This window comes from Barbus barbus, assembly GCF_936440315.1.
Source record: "Barbus barbus genome assembly, chromosome: 5".
Lineage (NCBI taxonomy): Eukaryota > Metazoa > Chordata > Actinopteri > Cypriniformes > Cyprinidae > Barbus > Barbus barbus.
This window is the reverse complement of record NC_136733.1, coordinates 17655138-17675809: the sequence shown is the minus strand read 5'-3', so window position 1 is coordinate 17675809 and position 20672 is coordinate 17655138. Positions and strand designations below refer to the sequence as shown.

General features: G+C 38.5%; 1 protein-coding gene across 2 annotated transcripts in view; it reads left to right on the top strand.

The window, feature by feature from the left end:
* Nucleotides 1-20672, top strand: part of LOC306869179 (cytospin-B-like) — a 129235-nt gene that overhangs the window by 32067 nt on the left and 76496 nt on the right. For both annotated transcript variants that reach the window (XM_079415820.1, XM_079415821.1), the window contains one exon: nucleotides 18192-19597. In XM_079415820.1, coding sequence (XP_079271946.1) covers nucleotides 18192-19597 — 1406 coding nt within the window. The remainder of the gene's footprint in view (nucleotides 1-18191; nucleotides 19598-20672) is intronic.

Sequence of the window (20672 nt, the reverse complement as noted above, 5' to 3'; positions counted from 1 at the left end):
TCTTTTTTATTTGAGTGATCCTTCTCTATCAAGCTAGCTAAATATGTATAACATGAATTCTTGCTAAATATGCAGTTATATTACGGGCCGTTGGCATGAATTGTAGGCAGTGGAGCTCTCTAGGAGCGAGTGAAAACCACGACGCTCCGACTTTTAAAAAATCTGCTCCTCCCTCCATTCAAAATTACACCGCTCCGCTCACATACTTTGGTCCCAACGCTCATTGTCATTTATGAATCCCTACCGACACCGTACGTCAAGCAGATTGTGCCAAAATCGGGCTAAAATTGCATAGTCTGAACCGGGCATAAATTGGACAAAAATGTTTGAATTATGTATTACATAATTTTTCTTTGACTTTTCAAAGGAATCAAATTTTCTTTTTGAAAGATCCAGTGAGACAGAAGAGACTTAAACCTTGTAATCTTCACAGCAGAAATACTTTTTTAAGGTCAGCTTAGGTTATAGTCTCTGAGTCAGAGCTGGTGTTTGGCTTCATGTTGTGAGAATGAGGTGGTTCATTGGAAGGGGAAGCTCATTTTATCTGTCCACACATTCCCTTCTGCTACAGCTGAGATATACCAAGGAAGGAAGTCAAAGGCTACTATCCCAACAAAACATTTCAAACATTAGACTTCACGTAATGTAAGCTTGAACTCTGTAGGGGTCTTGAATGGTTTTTGCAAAATACTTGATAATGTCAAATCGCACATCGTTAAAACTACAATTACGATATTATCGCAGATTATATATATTGCACGCCCCTACTAGATACTAAAATATTATAGAGACTTGAGGGTGGATATTTTGTTTTGTCCAGTAAGTACAAAAGGTTTGACAAATGCTTGTGGAGTTCATTTAGCTTAAGTGCTGCTGTCATTAAAGCAAAAGAACTGAAAAAAGCAAAAGTATTGTTTAGCAAGGATGCTTCATTTCTTAAAAGTGAGAGTAAAAACTTCTGATACAAAAATTGATACAACATCTAACATTGATAAAAATAAGTAATGTTTCTTGAGCAGCAAGTCATCCTACTAGAATGATTTCTTAAGGATCATGCGATGCAACACTGAAGACAGGCTTTTGAAAATTCAGCTTTGGCTTTACATAAAATAAATTATATTTGACAACATGTTCAAATAGAACAGTTATTTTAAATATTTCACAATATTACTGTTTTTCTGCATTTTTGAAAATTACAAATTTTGAACAGTAGTGTAAGACGGGTGGTAGGTAAGTGGGCAGAATTAATGGCACTAATTATTTTATTTTTTACTAATTGTCACATAAAATCAATAGTGAGCAAATAACATTACAGAAGTAATGGCAGAGCTGGTCCCAGATTAGTATGAAAAGATAACCTCAGCAAAAGAATTGCTGCAAGAAAAGTCTCTTGCACACAGTGAACTCATTAGAAGAGGTTAGACTGGAATGCATCTGACTTGCCTTTATGAGATGTGTGTATGTGTTTTATCAAAAACACTTTCTTCTGGGTTTCAATACCAAAAGGAGTTCAGACAAGTTCAACAGACAAGACAATTGAAGAAAGGTTTTGTTCTTTATTACATATGTTATAGTGATGTTAAATGAGCAGAATCATTTTGATAGCTGTGAAACAATCTGAGCTGAACCAATGTCAAACAGACAAAAAATCTGCCTGTTCAGCATGAACACACCGAGAGACTGAGAGAGCCTGTCAATGTGTTTCTGTCTCTTGTCTTCATAGTGTTCCTTTTTCTGTTGCTGATATGAGAGTGTTATTCACTTTAGTAAACATGCTCTCTTATACACACTGTATGTTTGTCAGCTCAGGTGTGTCATGTTTGAATTACTTCTCTCTATCCTGTTAGTCTATGGGTGTTGTATCCCAGCACATATACAAGTAAATGTGTAGTCATGTTGCTGGATCATAAAAAGATGCAGTATCAATCATTATGCTGGCAAAAAGAGGATAAGGTCACCATGATATAAGCAAATAATCTTAAAATCATTTGCTTGCAGAACTATAGATAGATAAACATACCGTTGCAATTATTTGTTCATTACAGAAATCATTTGTCTCCTGTCATGAAACATTAAAGTGGAGGTGTTAAAAAGCTTTCGCAGTCAACAGACAAAGGAAAGCTTGACGCACCCATTGAAGCTGCTCAGTTGGTATTTGCCTCTCATTCTCTGGGCAAGGCTGCAAGGAATTCCCTCAGTTTGCTATCATCTGAAAGATGAGCAAGAAAATTAGGTTAAAGCTTAAAAAATGTCAAGTTCATGCTCAGATCTGTCCCAGTGCACATGAAGTTCTGTTTTCTTGCATACCCAGTGCAAGTGGACATTTTTAATATAACTGGAGATTCTTCGAAGGATGCACATAGCAGAGATATCTGAAAACAGAAATGGAAAGAAATCAAAATCCAGCGAACGTACATGCTCTCTGACAATTTAGTGCATTTGCCACTGAAGAAACATTATTCCAGAGCTATATCTGGCTTGTTTTTGTCTCTCCCAGAATAAGTTGGTGAGTTGTTATTGGGTTTGAACCAAGAACAATGTATGAACCAAGTGCTAAAATGTCCTTATCAAGGCAGCTTTGCTCAATGTCCATAGATCATTTTATGCCACTCCAAATCTTAGAAAGAAAAGTGAGTGGTGTATTTTAGTGGACTTCTGCTCATGAGTGGCATACTAAGCTACATGATCCACATTTCTCTGTAGCTATAAATTGCCCAGATTTAATACAGCCCCCCATCAGATGTTAGCTGTCTTTCCTTAGCCTGACTAAACTGAGATTCACTTGTCTTTTCCCATTTAATCTGATTTTGTTTTTAAGAATTTACCATACGGCTAAGCTGACCAGAGCAGGAGGTCATCCGGTGCAGTAAATAGAGGCAATGTACTGTCAAATGACATGACTGAGGCAGTAATCCAAGCAGAATCAAACAGCTGACTCAGTATTAGAGTTGACGGCTTGAAATGTGATTGGTTCATGAATGAGAAAGCAGTAAAAGTCCATCAGTAGATTGCACAGAAGATTGGTATGCAGTACAGCAGACCAGAAAGTAGGAGGTTTTCCCAACAAGGAAAGAAGAGAGGAACTTTAAGTCTATGCTGAAGGGAGGGTATTAGGTGCAAGTACATGGGCTATTTTGAGGATTTCAAATACTTTTGGTAAATAGTTTTTTGTTATGGTCAACCAGTGTGGTTAAAATGTTTGCATAATTACATTTTAATCATGAAAAATAACCACAAACCACACGTTGATGAATGCATATTAAACAACCACAGCAATCCTCATTTCTGCATACAATACATACACTTCATGCTTCTCTAAGAGCCAAATTATAGTCCCTACTCTGAAATTATACAATCAAACTTTATTCTGTTAACTTTACCATATCATATTTGATTTGCACATTCTAAGGCCTCTAAATGAGCAATAAGATCAAACCTTGCTAACTGTCACCGTCCCACCTGTGGGACGCTTGGCGCTCTTTATTTCGTTGTCTTTTTTCCCTATCAAATATTGTAGTAATCATCATAAATTATATATCATTTGAAAGCTTAAAACCTCAAAATTCATCCTGTGAAAACTATTTTGAAATCAGACATTGCGTTACCATGGAAATGGTCCTTAAGAGTGTTTTGGCGGTCTCCTCCCCCTTAGTGGGTGGTGTCAAGTGTCATATTACACAATGTATTACGGTCTTTTAGAATCAAAACGTTTTATAATCTTAACAAAATACATATCGTCGGAAAGGTCTGATGCTCCGGATACCATATTTGGTGGTCTTTTTGTGATTGGAGTAATATTGACAGAGAAATTTAGACATTTGTGACAGAAAAATGCATCAAAAAAATTCAATGGAGTTTGGTTGGCACCCGGTGGCTGTTTGTGGTATGACACCCTAAATAAAATCTCACAGGAACCTCAATTTTTTTCATATCAACTTCAAATTTGGAATATAACTTATTTAGACATAAGGCTTCAATTTTAGAGTAAAACCTGTTATGTAAAATGTTTATTTTATATAAAATATAAAAAAATAGTAATGTGTATTTTCTTTACAGTAAATTTAAACTTCTATAACTTTTTTTACTTTCATATTTTTAAATAATTCCACTTCTGCAGTAATCTGCTGATTGTCTTCTTTAAAAAGAGTCCAACCTTATGTCTGTATTCCAAAGCGTTAATGAATTATAAGAATTTAAGTTTGGATAGTGCACGTATATGTTCAAAAATGGGGGGTGATAGTTAAGGGGTTAAAATCCTATTGTACACAGTCTACTGCATGCCTTCTTTTGTCTGATTTTTTTTACGAAGTAAAAGGCTTTTTGATATCATTCTAAAAAAATTCCCTTTTAGGTTGTAATGCATGTCTTTTTGATGTGAAATTTTTATTGAAAAAGGAAGTGTAGGAATAGCTCTTATACTGCTTATTATATTTTAAGATGAATACTTGACTGAAACAACTTTGTTTTTTACTTGACTATCCATTCTTAATTTTTTTGAAAAAGTCATGTTAAAATGGCAGGTTTTTGAGGAATGTTTATTTATCTCTCAATCAACAAATTTAAAAAAACATTTCAACAAATAGTTTGAGACCTTGAAATATACACATTTAACTTTCTATTAATCATGTAATTCTTTATAGCCATAATTTCAAGTGGTTGCTCTGATTTTACAGTCTGTTGTACAGTTTCTCAGACATCTTAAAGTTTTATCACTCAGACTGGCATAGTGATAGCAGGATCATAAAAGATTTTAGGGTCATTCTCACCCTTCAGGATGGCCAAAGTGTGTCTGACGCACATGGAAAGTCATTCCGTTTTCCCTCGCATGCAGGATGTGGAGTGGAATGTCAGCAGGGCTGTCTGGCTACATCTACATGTTTACAGCCAGCTACGATGTGTCCATGTCATTCATTAGCTGGACAACAGGAAAATGTGGCAGAGAACCAGAAATTCTGTTTTGGCTGTTGCTCTTACATACAGTACACTTGACTGGAAAATATTAGTCCGGCCTACTAGAACTTCCTCTCATATGGGTGGAGGGGTAAGGTCTCTTAAACAGGGTGGTGGAAGATGATGAAAAATTTGAAGTTTTAGATTAGATAATGGAAACAATAACTTATCATGGGATACTTCAAGTAAATATTTTGGGTCAGTAGTTTTACTGACAAAAAAGTTTGGGAATCCCTGAAATCCCAGAGGCTGATGCTTTTTTTATTAGCCATTTAAAATGAGTTTCCGAATCTGAAGATCTTTACTCATCTTACAAATGCATCTCTGATTGCTGTGAATTTTTCATGTCACTGCTAATAGCTAATGCAATGACAGCTGTACTTTGCCTGCTTTTGCTTATCTGTCAACTTTTTGCAGTTAATTACACCAGGTTCATTTCATGATGCACTACACTCTAGGGTTGGGCGATGTCTACAAAATTGGCATCAGACGATGTCTGCAGTGAAACATCACGATGGACGATGACATCGGGGAGGTGACTGAATCTGGTCGCACACTGGACGAGAAGAGCAGCGTTGCGCCACATTTTTAAAATTCAAACGCATTTTCTATGCGGGGGGCGTGGAATCACGTCTATCGGCTCAACCCTACTACACTCCATCATTTCAGAATCAGATCAGAATCAGAATGAGCTTTATTGGCCAAGTATGTTTACACATACAAGGAATTTGTTGTAGTGACAGAAGCTCCACAGTGCAACAGAAAGACAGTAACAGGACAGGACACAGGTAATAAAACAAAATAACAAGAAATAGCCAATAACCAGTGTACAAAGCAGCAAAAAAATTAAAAATACACAATATATAATATATAATATAGGCGACTATGTATGTACAGGTCAAGTATGTGCAAATTAGAAATGAGAAAAATAAAAATAAAATAAGTGAGTGTGGTGAATGGATAATGAATTAGTTGTGTGTTCCACGTTTATTTATTGAGTGTTCATGAGAAGTATTGACTGAGGGAAGAAACTGTTTCTGTGTCTGGTCGTTCTGGTGCTCAGAGCTCTGTGGTCGACCAGATGGTAACAGTTCAAAGAGGTTGTGTGCTGGATGTGAGGGGTCCAGAGTGATTTTACCAGCCTTTTTGCTCACTCTGGATGAGTACAGTTCTTGGAGAGTGGGGAGGGTTGTACCAATGATTCGCTCAGCAGTCCGGACTACCCTCCATAGTCTTCTGAGGTCAGATTTGGTAGCTGAGCTGAACCAGACAGTTATTGAGGTGCAGAGGATGGATTCAATGATGGCAGAGTAGAACTGTTTCAGTAAGTCCTGTGGCAGGTTGAACTTCCTCAGTTGGTGAAGAAAGTACAACCTCTGCTGGGCCTTCCTGACAATGGAGTCAATGTGAATATCCCACTTCAGGTCCTGAGAGATGGTGGGGCCCAGGAATCTGAATGACTCCACTGCAGTCACAGTGCTGTTCATGATGGTGAGTGGGGGGAGAGCAGGAGGGTTTCTCCTGAAGTCCACGATCATCTCCACAGTTTTGAGCGTGTTAAGCTCCAGGTTGTTGAGACTGCACCAGACAGCCAGCTCCTTAACCTCCTGTCTGTTTCTTGGCAGGTCACTCTCGAAGCTGTTCAGTCTTGTGATTACTTCTGTAATTCAAAACTTGATCCACAATTACAAACAGATGATTGAATGTGTTGTCCACTTAATGCAGTGAAACATGCAGTGGTATAACTTTAGTGTCAAATAATCAGCAGTGCAGGACATCTCTGAATGAATTTGTAATTTTCAATGGACCTGGTTAATAAAAAAAATTCAGAGGTTTAGTTTTTAAATGGTAATGCTGCTTTATGTTAAGAGGAAACAAAATGCTGTTAATGGCTACTTATTTGCAGTCTGAACTGTTGGTTTTGGCTTTCAATGGCTTCTCTTTTTGAACTCACCCCATGCTGTCATGTTTCACAAAACAGCATAATTCTTAGATGATTATGCTAGCTTCCCTCACATTGCAGCTCAGCCAACAGTGAGCTCTTTAATAGAGTGATGTGTGTGCACTAAACCAGCTCACATTAGAGTGAATTCGTTACTGGCACTATAGAAACCAAAACCCCATTCATTGTAATGTTGAATATGTTTGTCTATGAATAAAATGTCCCATTTTATTTACTCAATGTACCAATATGTGCCTCTGCTTAGTGGCAATAGGACAATATAGGCCTTGTCTTTTGGTTTTCGAGATTAAGGATGGACAGATGACTCAGACCTGTATATCTTCCACAGCCTGATCTCCTACACAAAACTGAAGTACTGCTTTTCAGGGGGCAGTCGTGGCCTAATGGATAGAGAGTTTGACTTGTAATTTAAGGTTGTAGGTTCAAGTCTCAGGTCCGGCAGAGATTGTAGGTGGGGGAGTGAATAATCAACACTCTCTCCACCCTCAATACCACGACTGAGGTGAGACCCTTGAGCAAGGCACCAAACCCCCAACTGCTCCCCACTGCTCCGGGTGTATGTTCACTACTGTGTGTACACTTGGATGGGTTAAATGCAGAGCACAAATTCCGAGTATGTCTCACCATACTTGGCCACACACCACTTCCCTTTCCCCCCTTTCCCTTTCAACAAGGATATTGGATCCCCTTTTTTCTCAAGCCTTTATTTTTGCCTCTTTCCTTGGGCAACCTGCTTTTGCAAATGCATAATTAGCTTGATCTTTACCTTCCCAGTCCCACACCACCTCTCTCTTGCTTTCTCTGTCTTTCTTTGTTTTTCTTCTTTTCCTCCCCCTTCTAAAGGCTAAAAATAGAAAGTTTTCATAGTCATTCAAGCATGAGGGCAGCCAAGCACAGATAAATTTGGAATCAGGAAGAGCTTGTCTTGCACACGAATTAAGGTTCTTTTGTGTGGTCATTAATCAATTGCTGGCGTAATCCTGCTTTTTTTGTTCCCTTTAACTGCTTGAATGATCCAGCAGCAGATTTGCAACCTCTTTGCCAGCTAGGAAGAAGCGTAAATTTACACTTTGGTTCACTCAACACCATCAGACAATTTATTCAGATCTCATGAAGTTGTATTTAGTTCTCAAGTTGCACATATGTATGTATACTCTAGGGGTTGAACGACTTCTGATTTTTTTTTTAAGTCGACTTTTATGTGATGAAAGTCGAGTCTAAGTCGACTAGTCGCTGATGACGTCATTAATGAACAAATAAGTCTGGAGCTGTGACAAACACCTTGTGCACAGCTATGGCATATGACACAGCACTGCCCACATGGCTGTTGCTCCTATAACAGCTTATTTTTATCAGTTCTTTCGTCTTTGGGTCATTATATTTCTCACAGATTTCAGCTTGTTCTAAATCAGATACAGATAAATAGCACAGTAAAGATTACATTCATATGATCTTTGATCTTTATTATTGTCATTGCATATGCTTATACAACAAAATTATGTTAGAGCAATCTAATTAGCAGCATTAAAAGTAAAAATGTTACATTTAACATTACACACATTAACATTATAATACATTCAACCCATAATATAAATAAATACTCTAAAAATATAAAGAGTATAAAAACACTAAAACACAAGCTAAAAATTGCACAGAGATCATTCATTTGTGCCCATAGTCCATTAGCCACATTTAAGATACTCAAGGTTCGAAGGGTCATTATTGCACAAAGTCCATTATTGCAAGTAGCCCATGTGTTACAGCTTGTCCGCATATGTGTGTGTAAGTTGTGTATATTGTATGTTGTGTAAATGTGTCAATGTACATGTTTATAGGGAAACTGAGTGTTAGTGGTGTTGGTAGAGGTTACTATGATTTCTGCAGCCTGTCCACAGCTCTGGGGAAGAACTGTTCCGTAGCCTGTTAGTGTGTGTTCTTGGAGTTCTCAGTCTGCCTGAGGGGAGGGTGGTGAAAAAGTAGTTTTTGGGGTGTGAGGGGTCCTGCTGGATGTTTGTGGCCCGTGTTTTGAGACGATTTGAGTGGATATCATATGAATGAATACATTAGTGAGAGCGATTGCGTGTGTGAATTAATTCTACCTGGCAGCGTCTCTCTACTAGTAGTGAAGCTGTGCGATTTAGATATTAAGAAATATATGCTTGAACTTTCAGTTTCTAAGCTATTTTATTGAGAAATCACAGGTAAAGAATCACACCAGGTAAAGACGACGACGAACTGGCACAGGACTGCAAACACAAGGAGATTATAAAGGGAGCAAATGAGGAGGGTAACGAGAAAACACAGGTGGGGCAAATTAACCAATAATCAGGAAACAAGGTGGGTGGGGTTTGTTCTCCACAGCGAGAACAAACCTGGAGCGTGAGTGTCCGAACCCCGACACAAAACCAGAACTGAGTCTGAACAAGACAGGAGTGCCGGGATCCGAACACCACGCCCCAGCATGAAACAGAGCATGCAGACAAGAGAGCGCGCAGCTCGAGCACACTCGAAGCCGCGCACTCACCAGAAAACAAGACAAGAAGGGAGTGTCAGGGCTCCGTCACAAAACCATGAATAAACTAGACCGAAGTGACAGAACCCTGACAAGAACAGTGTTGACAATACATTTCCGCGCTGAATGATTCTGTGTGCGCGATCTGCGAGTGATGTATTGTACGCGCTACTGTCTGTAGCCTATGTGTGTGCGTTACAGTGAAGCAGCGCATTAGATTAGAATGGCGATTAATTTACCTGTACAATAAGCTGTTTAAAACGTGCATTCTCCCATTCAATTTCAAGCATTCAGTAATATAATCACACGTCTTGTGGAGTGCTTTCAGAGTATGAATTAATTTGTCATTTTAACTGTTTGGAAACAGAGCGTAAATGTGGATTTCTTATCCTGTTGCGCCCTATATAGGACCAGTGTCAAGCTTAAAGGGATACTCCACCCCAAAATGAAAATTTTGACATTAATCACTTACCCCCATGTCGTTCCAAACCCATAAAAGTATCGTTCGTCCTCATCAGTAACGCATGGATACGTATTGTACGTTTATTTACACTGATTTGAACAGAAACAGCGGATCCACGCGTTACTGATGACAGAGAATAGTGTACGCATTTTGCGTCCATCGGATGCTCTTCAAAATGGCGCTACGCTGACACAGAGAGACAGAGAGGAGACGCATTGTTGAATAAACGTTATTTTTATTTTCTTTGCATACAAGTATTCTCGTCGCTTCATAAAATTCAGATTGAACCACTGATGGCAGATGGACTATTTTGACAATGTTTTTCATACTTTTATGGACCTTGACAGTGTAATTTACTATGCAGTCAATGGAACAGTCACAAGCCAGCCGGTTTTCATCCAAAATATCTTAAATTATGTTCTGAGGACGAACGAAGCTATTACGGGTTTGGAACGACATGGGGGTAAGTGAATATTGACAAAATTTTCATTTTGGGGTGGAGTATCCCTTTAAAGTGTCATGGCAGAGCACTGAAGTCGACTAGTCGATTAGTCGGTGCAACCCCTAATGTATACTGGACAAGGACACAATAACTAGTCAACATGTCAGATTAATTTTCTTGTCTCTTTGTAGTTGTTAACAAGTCTAAACAACTTCACTAATAAGCAACAACCTCAGATGTCAAACAGACCATCTCTTACTATCCATTCTTAACTGAAACATCTATTGTGTGCATGCTTGTGTGATTATCTGCATGTTCCCAGCAGCGTTAATTTTGGCAGGCATTTTTGATTTAGTCTTAGTCTTTATCTTGAGACGAAAATGCTTAATAGTCTTAGTCACATTTTAGTCATTTGAGTCTTTCATAGTTTTAGTCTAGTTTTAGTCGACGAAAAGTCATTGCATTTTTGTCAACTTTTAGTCATTACTTTTAGTCAAACTGCAGTTACCAACATTTATTTTGGTAGCTATTTTATATGTAGTATTCTAACAAAAATAGTCATCAATACTTCTCTCTTTAGACCAAAACAATTAAGCTTAGTTATGAGAAATTTGAATCAAGGATTGAATTTGGAAAAACTGGAATAAATTTTCATTTTTTGGTAGAAATATAAATTAAACAAATTTTTCAGATACAGTAGGTTTACTTAACAAGTATACATTTATTTAACATCTTTTGTTGGTTAACATTTATGACAGGTAATTGGGAATGCTGTCCATTTAAGATGGAAGGTATGCATGCAATAGCCTACTGACATACATTCAGTTTTCACCCACCTGTTTAAGCTCACTTAAACCATAACGGACTGTATTTCCGTGAGATACTCTACATGAGAGACATGTGGACTGCTGTGTGTGTATTTGAGCGCTGAGAACTGCTCGCGCGCTGTATGAGAACTGAAGAAGTGGAGCGTGTGCGAGAGAGAGCACTTCTATCAGCGCGTTTCCGCCTATCGCACCTTCACTAACTTTAAGTTAATCGACAATGAATTGTGATTCCCGGGAAAAACGGGACGTCTGGTCACCCACTCCCTAACCCTTCGGGTGCTGAGGCCATTGTTTCCGATCGCTAGTTTGCGTTTTGGTAGCCTATCCGTCCACTGAGGCTGCCATGCAAACGCACCTTATCCAATGACAGAGACGCACATTTTGAAAGACAAGACAGTTAACTTAGCCTATAGGATGTATTTTGAATGTCCGGTAGTCCTCAAATAACATTTTAGTACCGTCTCGTCTTGTTAATGAAGACGCGCATAAATTTTATCATCAGATATTAGTTTTAGCTCGTCAACAGAAAAAAGGTTCGTTGACGAATATTTTTCGTCGTCGTCTTCGTCAACGAAATTAACACTGGTTCCCAGCATGGGGGGAGGTCAGCAGTGCCGGAATAGTTGAATTTAGTAAAGGGTGATTCATGCAGTGTATTAAGATGAGATTGTGGAGAAATGGCACTGCCCAGGCATTTGTCACACTAATGGAAAACCTTTAATCTCGTTCTTTACTTGTTATGCAGCAAACATATATCATTGCCCAGTGAATGGCAATAAATGACTTTGAGTTTGTTCATATATGTATGTGTTTGAATCATACATCTGAATAACTCTATAAGAAGCAATTCTGGTGAGTAGTGGTATAATGACCCTGTGCTGCTAAAACCAACTATTTAGTATTAGGAAATAAAAAGCAATTCTTAAGCATTATGAATTTATAAGAAGCAATCCTGAGAAGTTATGATGTTGCTGCAGATGAAAATGGTAATGTATAATGCAGGAGTGGGTGTCCTGGTTTTGTATTTGATGGATGTGTGTGTGAGAGAGAGTGGTAGATTACAGATTTATAGCATCTCTGGTCCTAGCACAGCCTCTCCAAGAGGAGTGTTTCATTTAGTTTCACCTCTTAGATAAAGAAGGAAAACTCAAATACATTAATCTGAATAACTCTGTCCCGTCACACAGAACACTCCTCTCAGAGTTATATCAGAGAGTGAACTATATCAAATCAAGGCTCGCAAAATCGCTAGCCCGACGTCCCGGGGCTATCGTGTTTTCCAGTCGGGCTACCAAAATGTATCACTGCCCGATGGGCTACCTTAAATACAGGGCTCCCACGCAGTGTTCTAAGCTGAGCGCTCTTCTTCCATCGTGGCCGCGCAGAAGAAATAATGTGCCTCGTGCACACAAAAATGAGTTGGGAAGCCATTTGATTGAATGCCGCTAGTAAAGGGGAAAGAATGGCAATGCTCGGGCAAACCGCTATAGAGCTGATGTCACGACAGAGTTAGAACCGGCTTCATAGAAAGAGAATGATGCACCAAATGAGTTGCTTTAGAAACTGAATACTTCAATGGTTGCGGTGCGTTCAACACGAGAGACAACACAAACGCAGTGACGTGAAATAAAACATCCTCATGTATTAAAGAAGAGTGGCTTAAGTGCTGGAAATAGCGGAGGATGGGCAAAGAACGGTAACAAAACTCTGAAAAAAGTACAGTCACACATAAGAGTATTGTACAAACTGTACTTCATAACGATGTTTAGACAGCTATAGAAGAATTCATGTTCAAAATTTAAATGACAGATCTCAGCTTAAGTTTTGCTTCAGTTTGTATTCTATTCTATTCTATTGTATTCTATTCTATCAGTTTAAATAGTTTGTTTTGATAATATATTATTTTAGGGCTATATTATAAACCTGATAAATAATTGACCTTGTTTTTGGGTCTTTGACTTTGAGTCTCTTGCTCATCAAGGCTGGATTCATTTAAAAAATACAGAAAAAAACAGTGATATAGTGAAATATTATTGGAATTTCTAATATTGGTTTCCTATTTTAATACCAATACTTTAAAATAGTATTTATTCCTGTGATCAAAGCTGTATTTTCAGCATCATTTCTCCAGTCTTCAGTGTCCCATGATCCTACAGAAATCATTCTAATATTCTGATTTATTATCAGTGTTGAAACTGTTGTGCTGCTTCATATTTTTTTTGGAACCTGTGTTACTTTTTTCTTTGATTCTTTGATTAATAAAAAGTTTAACCTGTTACCCTGCGCCCCTATTTTTGAGCATTTTGTAAAAAACGATATAACCAAATAAAAATGTCTGTAGCTCTTGAACCCTAAGGTCTATATTTAAAAATCTGGTGTTGTTTGAAACTAGACACTTGATCCTTTGTTACTCTAGAGTCATAATAACTCAAAATTAGTATAGCAATAGAGTAAAACAAGGTAAAATATACATGAAATTGACTCGCGATATGTTTTAATGAAGCTCACTAAGGGAAAAATGGATGAGACTTTCATGCCAAAGGCCTGAAAACACCATAAAGATAAAGCTGAACATCTGACCATGTTTTGATTCAAATTTGAGGATGATACTCCCAAAAATGTAGTTTCTGTAAGCTTTTATTTAAAAAAAATCTAGGCGTCCTTTCAAAAAAGCCATTTGGAGACCCCAAATAGACACTTTGTAAACAAATGTCCAAATGAGTCAAAACTACATAATACATATATGTATATCAATTCAGAACTGCTCTGCCCACCAAAACACACAATAAAAAACTATTTCTGAACAGCATTTGTAGTGCTGACTCATTTAGTCATTTGGTTAGTCTACAAATGGCATTTTTGAAAAAAAACGCCTAAATATTTCCTGAAATAAAATATGAAATAATAAATTTTTTATAGGTAAAGACTTACAGAAAGTACATCTTTATGGTATTTCATTTCAAGAAAAGCTTTGGAAAAGTCATTTGGATATTTTATTTCAAGAAAAGTCTAGGAATCCTTTCAAAAATGCTATTTAGAGACTCCATAAGACACTGCATACTACATATGTATATCAATTCAGAACTGCTCTACCAATGAAACCACAAAAAAACACAAAACTATTTCAGAATTTGAACATAACTAAACAGTCTTTATTCTGAACAATTCCAATAATGAAAACAGTGAACCAAAACAGATTTGATCATTTTTGAACTAGTGAAAACACAAAACATGCAAAATACATTGTTTTTACAACATTTGTATTTTTTATTTATTTTATATGGTGAATATTATGAATATTACTATTTTACTAATATAGTAATAGATTACTATTACTAATATTACTAAATAATAAAAAAAAAAAACTATTTACAGTATTTACAGTGGAGGAAGACGCTCTAGCAGCCACTAAAATGGTTTTTTTTCTGACCATCTGGATTCACCAGACCTCTGAAAAGACAGGGAAGAGTGAGAGAAAAAGAGTGAGAAAGTGTGTAAGCAAAACAAATCAAACTTGCAACACTGTTTACATTTTGTACACACACACACACACGCGCGCACGCACACACACACAATAACCGGGACATACCCACAAACAAACACACCCACCCACCCACACGAACAAAACTCATGTAATCCCCTCATATTATCCCTCTCCGTTGTCATTTTTAGAATCTAAAACAGCTAACATGAAACAAAAGCTGCAAATACATGATAAAGACACATAAACATTCAAGAGGAGGGTGGAGACACTTACGTGCTAATGCTATCCACGCTTCCCAGCGATCTCAGCGCGTATTCGGCTACTAAATTAGCCATTTTTCTCCCCACGTCCTCCAAAACACCACCAAACGCCACAGAAACACTTCTCAAGTCGAAGATCCACGATGGAGAGATTCAGATGTGAGCTTTGGACAACATCTGTTCGCTGATAGCCAGTCTGTGTAGCGCTGCGACGCCATTATGTGTACGCTTCATGCGTAACCCGAGAGCGCACGAAAACACACGGACAATACGCCGAGCTATTCTCTAAACAATCTTACGTAAACTATTCAAACTGTCAATCACTGTAAACGTCCTTGTGGTTGGCTAACACTTCCATCCATCAAAACTGTGCTGGCGAGGCATTGGCTGGGTTCAAACACCCCTATTGTGATGTGTCCGGATTGACACCTCGCTGACCCATTCACGGACGCGCTTACTGTCCCGGGTTATAACAGCTCCTGCGATTGAAGGAGAGAGACGAGGGAGGGCTATTCTTACTCGGAAGAGACGATTCTGCTGGAAATAGATGGCGTTTCAAAGCTGGAATACGAATTATAATCGATATTTATTGGAAAATGGACGCTATCGATAACTATAACTCGAATCGCTTATGTAAACAAAGGAGGATCTATCGTGTTTTCCCCTATTTTTTCGTTGTTTTGGATTAAAAAGTGGATGCATTTTGAAGAGTGGACCCTTCTCTTGAAATGTATGCTGGTGTGTCTTGGAATAGTCTGAGCTGACCAGCGCTATTGGCGATCAAACGTGAGTACTGCGGTTCGCTTTGTTCATTTTAAATGGCCGGTCTTTCAGCATTTCTGTTAACCCTTTCCTCTCTGGTGTATTGATTTCAAAAACAAGCTCACATCGTTAATCTTGAGTGTTTTAGCTTTCAAATGATATATAGTTAATGATAATTGATTGAATATTGTTCTAAAACAAAGGTAATAAAAAGTCCGACCACGCCCGACCACGCCCTTCCGGCCCGCCCACGGGCCGATGCGGGTTAACAGGTTAAAAGAACAGCATTTATTCAAAATAGAAATATTTTCTAACAATAGAAGTCTTTACTATCAATTTTATCCATTTAACACATCCTTGCTGAATAAAGTTTATTGAACTTTCTTTAAACTTTTTTAAAGTATCTTTAAAAAAGAAAGAAAAAATTTCTGACCCCAAACTTTTGAATAGTTTATATTATAACACAAAATCTCTATTTTGACTAAACACTTTTCTTTTTAATTTTAAATTTTTTTCAAATATCACTGGTCCCAGAAAAGACAGTATAAAAAATCTAATAAAATTTACAAATAAATAAAATAAAAGCAGTACAACTGTTTCCAACATTGATTAAAAATCAGCATATTAGAATGACTTCAAAAGGATCATGTGACACTGAAAATACTGCTTTGCTTCACAGGAATTAATAAAATTTTAAAGTACATTAAAATAGAAAACATTTATTTGAAATTGCAATAATATTTCACAATGTTATTTTGTGAAATAATATTCAGTATTTTTTATCAAATAGATACAGCCTTGATGAGCATAAGAAACTTCTTTTAAAAAACTTTATTGATCCAAACTTTTGAACTGCAGTGTATTGTACAGTAAAAATGTGTTCTCAGGTAACCTAAAATGTACATCCTTTAGTTACATCAAGGGTCAAATCAAATATAAATGGCACATTAAAGTTCAGCTCAGGTGCCTGAAATGTCCGCCCAATAGAGAAAAGTTTTGCTCAGCAAGAAAAATAATTAGAGGGAACATTGCTCCCACGGGTCCTTAAATTTGATACAACTAAATTGAAGAGTTTTTATGGCCTTAGACAGTTTTAAATACGTTAAATGGTATAAGAAATAATTTTTCAAATTGCCTTAAATTAAGAATTCTGCAGATACCTTGTAAATGGTAAAATAAAACTCTTTCCTTGATATTCGCTGATATTTGTGCATTGAAAATTTTTTTGATTGACATTTATGGTCTTTATTTTATTTGGGCTAGTTAAATTAATTTTCGGGCTACCAAAATCTGAAGAGTACCTGCCCGAAGGGCTACCAGGGATTTGGAAATTTTGCGAGCCCTGCAAATTATTCATGTGCTATTCAAAATCAATCTTTGCTTAAAGCCACCCTAAACTGTACCATTCCTCATGCTATGTTTCACTTTACCGCAACGCTAAACATTTTCATAGATCAGGTTATTGTATTATAATTTGCTATATTTGTTTTCAGAAAACACAAGACTGCTGCTAAACAACCAGTGTGGCTAAGTGGAGATGAAGTCATGGCTTCGCAAATTAGATTATTACATTTTCTGAAGAAACTATGAATGTTGCTTGCACATCCAGAACTTGGCATCACATTGCTGGGGTAGCACGAACAATTCTGGGGATATTAATACACAAACACTTGTGTGGTATGTTGTATTAAGTAAAGTGTTTGCATTCATGCATTTGCGTTTTATACATCTCTCTTGTTCATTGAAGATGTTGTGTGTTCCTCTGTATTTGTAGTTTTATATGCCATTTATATGTGTAGTTTTATCTCTCTCTACCATCTCAACGCCCCCTGGGTTGACTTTGTGTTGGCCTGAGGAACAGTGATCTCTTTGAATACTCTGTCACTTTGAAATATTCTTTGTATTAGTTTAAGGCATCAGCTTTAACAAGCCCCAGTCCAGCATATGTTTGTGTTGGTATTTGCTGATTATTCCAAAACCCACAAAATCCTTTCACCAGCCTCTCCTCCTAAAGAATAATTAACTTCCATTTTGCAAACAGCATAAAGAGGGGATATACATCACCCACACCCATTCTGATGCCAGTCAAATGCCAGTGTTCTTGTTTCTGCTGTGCTGCTATGGCTACAGTGTAGTGAGGCAGTGCCTGGTGGCCATTTGAATGTGACAAGACAAAACACATTTTGTCCTGTCATCACTCTAAATGAATGACCTATCACACAGATACACCAGGCCTTGTACAATGGAATGAGAAAAATGGTGGCATTGTCACACATCTCTGGTCTGGTGGACAGGAGTTGGCTAACTAAAACAATATTGTTGCTTAGGCGGTTTCAGCATATTGCTATTTAATTCTTATGGCCTTAGTCATATGAAAACATCATAAATTTATTGGGTTAAAAAAGAGATAGAGCCCAGAGGAATGGTTTTGGCTGGTTGTATTTCTCAAGCAAACTATTTTATACAGCATATACTGAGACAAAGGCTTCCAACACTAACAGAAATCCCATTATTTCCTCTCTACCCAGGTGTCCAATCAACCAAAAAGTCAGGGATCCCAGCTCCTCGTGAGATCCCACAAAGCATCTCCAGAGAACGTTTGTCATTGCGTGACCAACAGAAAAGCACTACAGCCAAAAAGATGGTCACCAGTGCCAGCACCTCTAGTCTGTCCATGCTGTCCAAGCATTCACGGGGCTCTGTCAAGACCAAAGCAGAATCTGTTGTTTTCGACAAGAACCTGCTGGAGAGTCAGGTGAGGGAGCTTCTGGCTGAGGCCAAAACCAAAGAGTTTGAGATCAGTAAGTTACGAATGGAGCTCCAGCGGCATAAAGGGATGGATTCATCATCAGAGGCTGGGACACCAGAGGGGAATTCAGAGATAGAAAGGACTCCAGCACAGTCTGGAGACAGTCAGGTGCTTGTAGGGGAACTGAAGGAGAAGAACGGACGTTTCCAGCGTGAGTTGGCCACCTTGCGGGAAGAGAATCAGGCTTTGAAGCAGAAGCTTATTACATTGGAGAGCACCACAACACTGCTTACCAGCTCTAGTAAGCATTCAGTTAATGGGGTTTTTCCAGAAAACACCACTTCAGATGCTGTCAGTCCTTTACCCTCCTCAGAATCCTTAGAGTTTGAGAAGATTCCCTCACGCTCCAACTCAGTCAGTAGCAGCATTAAGAGTGTTGTGCCCAGTGGTGCGGTGAAAGAGCTCTCAGTGGAGTCCCTGACAGACCGCATCCAGAAGATGGAAGAGAGTCACCACAGTACAGCCGAAGAACTTCAGGCCACTCTACAGGAGCTGGCTGACCAGCAACAGGTTGTCCAGGAGCTAACAGCTGAGAATGAGCGTCTGGCAGAGGAGAGGGGCCTACTACAAACTTCCCTACAGCAGCAAAGGGAGCGTGTAGAACTTTTGGCGCAACAGAATGAGTCCCTTCTCCAGAGGCTTAGAGAACAAGCTCAGTGTAATGAAGCTGAGGCTTCACGTGCCTCTCGGGTAGCAGAGCTTGAACAACGTTTGGCTGAGCAAGTGGAGAGCTCCCGGTTTGAAAGAGAGAAGCTGGTAGACATACAGCAGCAGCTGACAGGGAGTCTTAGAGCTTTGGAAATGGAGAATCAGGAGGCACAAATTGCTGTGAAGAGCTTAAAAGAAGAGGTAGAGCTTCTTCAAGGGCATCTGGAGAGTGAGAAGGTTGCTAAAGATGAGGCGGTGAGGAAAACTGAGGAACAGCGGCTAGCCACGGAGGCTCTGAGAGCAGAGAGTGCTAGTCTGAAGGTGCAAGTGGAGGTGGAGCGGCAGAAGATAGCTGAGCTGAAGGCGGTGCAGAGTGCCAGTGACAACACAGAGTTGGAAAGTCTGCTTAAGGTGGCGCATGAAGACAGAGACAAGCTGGAGCTGAGTTGCACGGCGCTACGACAAGAACTACAGCAGGTACGCAGTAAAACGGAGTGTGCTCAGGGTGCGCTGGACAAGGTGTAGAACCACACTGGTAGTTTATAATATAAAGATGCAGGTATCGCCCTCTTCCAGTAATCTTGAAGTGGCCTAAATACTGGCCATTTATTTGTTCATCACTAGAGTGGTAATTTGGTTTTGGTTTAATTTGGTAATGCTTGAATGCTATTAGAATATTGTTAGAATAAGTCCATAGATACCCATCCTGCTCTTAAAGGGCCATCTTCCTGCAGAGTGGGGTGCTCCGACTGATAGCTATCGGCTGATAATTACTTTTAGAAGTTTGATCTGCAGTCTATATAAAGGCCAATCTCATAAACCTATCTCAAGCTGACGACGTGCCTGCTTGTGAGAGGTTTGACATGATGGATAAAATAATGGATAAAATATGAAATATTTATAATGCTGAAGGTGAGGTACAATTCATGTTTCTTTATTAAATAACTTACAAAGAAATTTGAAAACATTCTGTGAGATGTAATTTCACAAACAGCGTGAGTGCATCAATGTGTGCTCTCTCTTTCCCTCTTCAAATCACCACATTGCGTCTGCAGTAAACAAGCTGCATGCACAGGAATTGTCACTTGAACAATCGAGGCAGTGGCGCATCGTCACTATAATTTGGATTTCTTTTGAAGTCTTGCCAGTGTTTTAACCATTCAGCACTCGTGTGCTCTCCTAAAGACAGTACATTCATGCACAATCAAAGCGCACAAACATAACATTCACCTCGCCAGCGCTGTTGTAGGTGAACTGTCCACGTGGTCACAAAAATTGGGCTGCACATAGACGGTGTGTGCGGGATTCCGCAGACACTTCTGACAAAATTTGCATCACGAGGACAGTGTGTAGACCATCGCAGAACGCCTTATATACAGCTCACAAAATCAGGCTTTTGCTGTATGTAAGCTATTGTGCAACAATTGCTCCACTGTAAAAACAAAAATGCACTGCATGATCAAACATTTAGGTGAGATAATTATATATTTTATAAAAATGTCCCAAAAAATCCCCCTTTACCCCTTAAATTGAAAAAATCCCCCGCACAAGT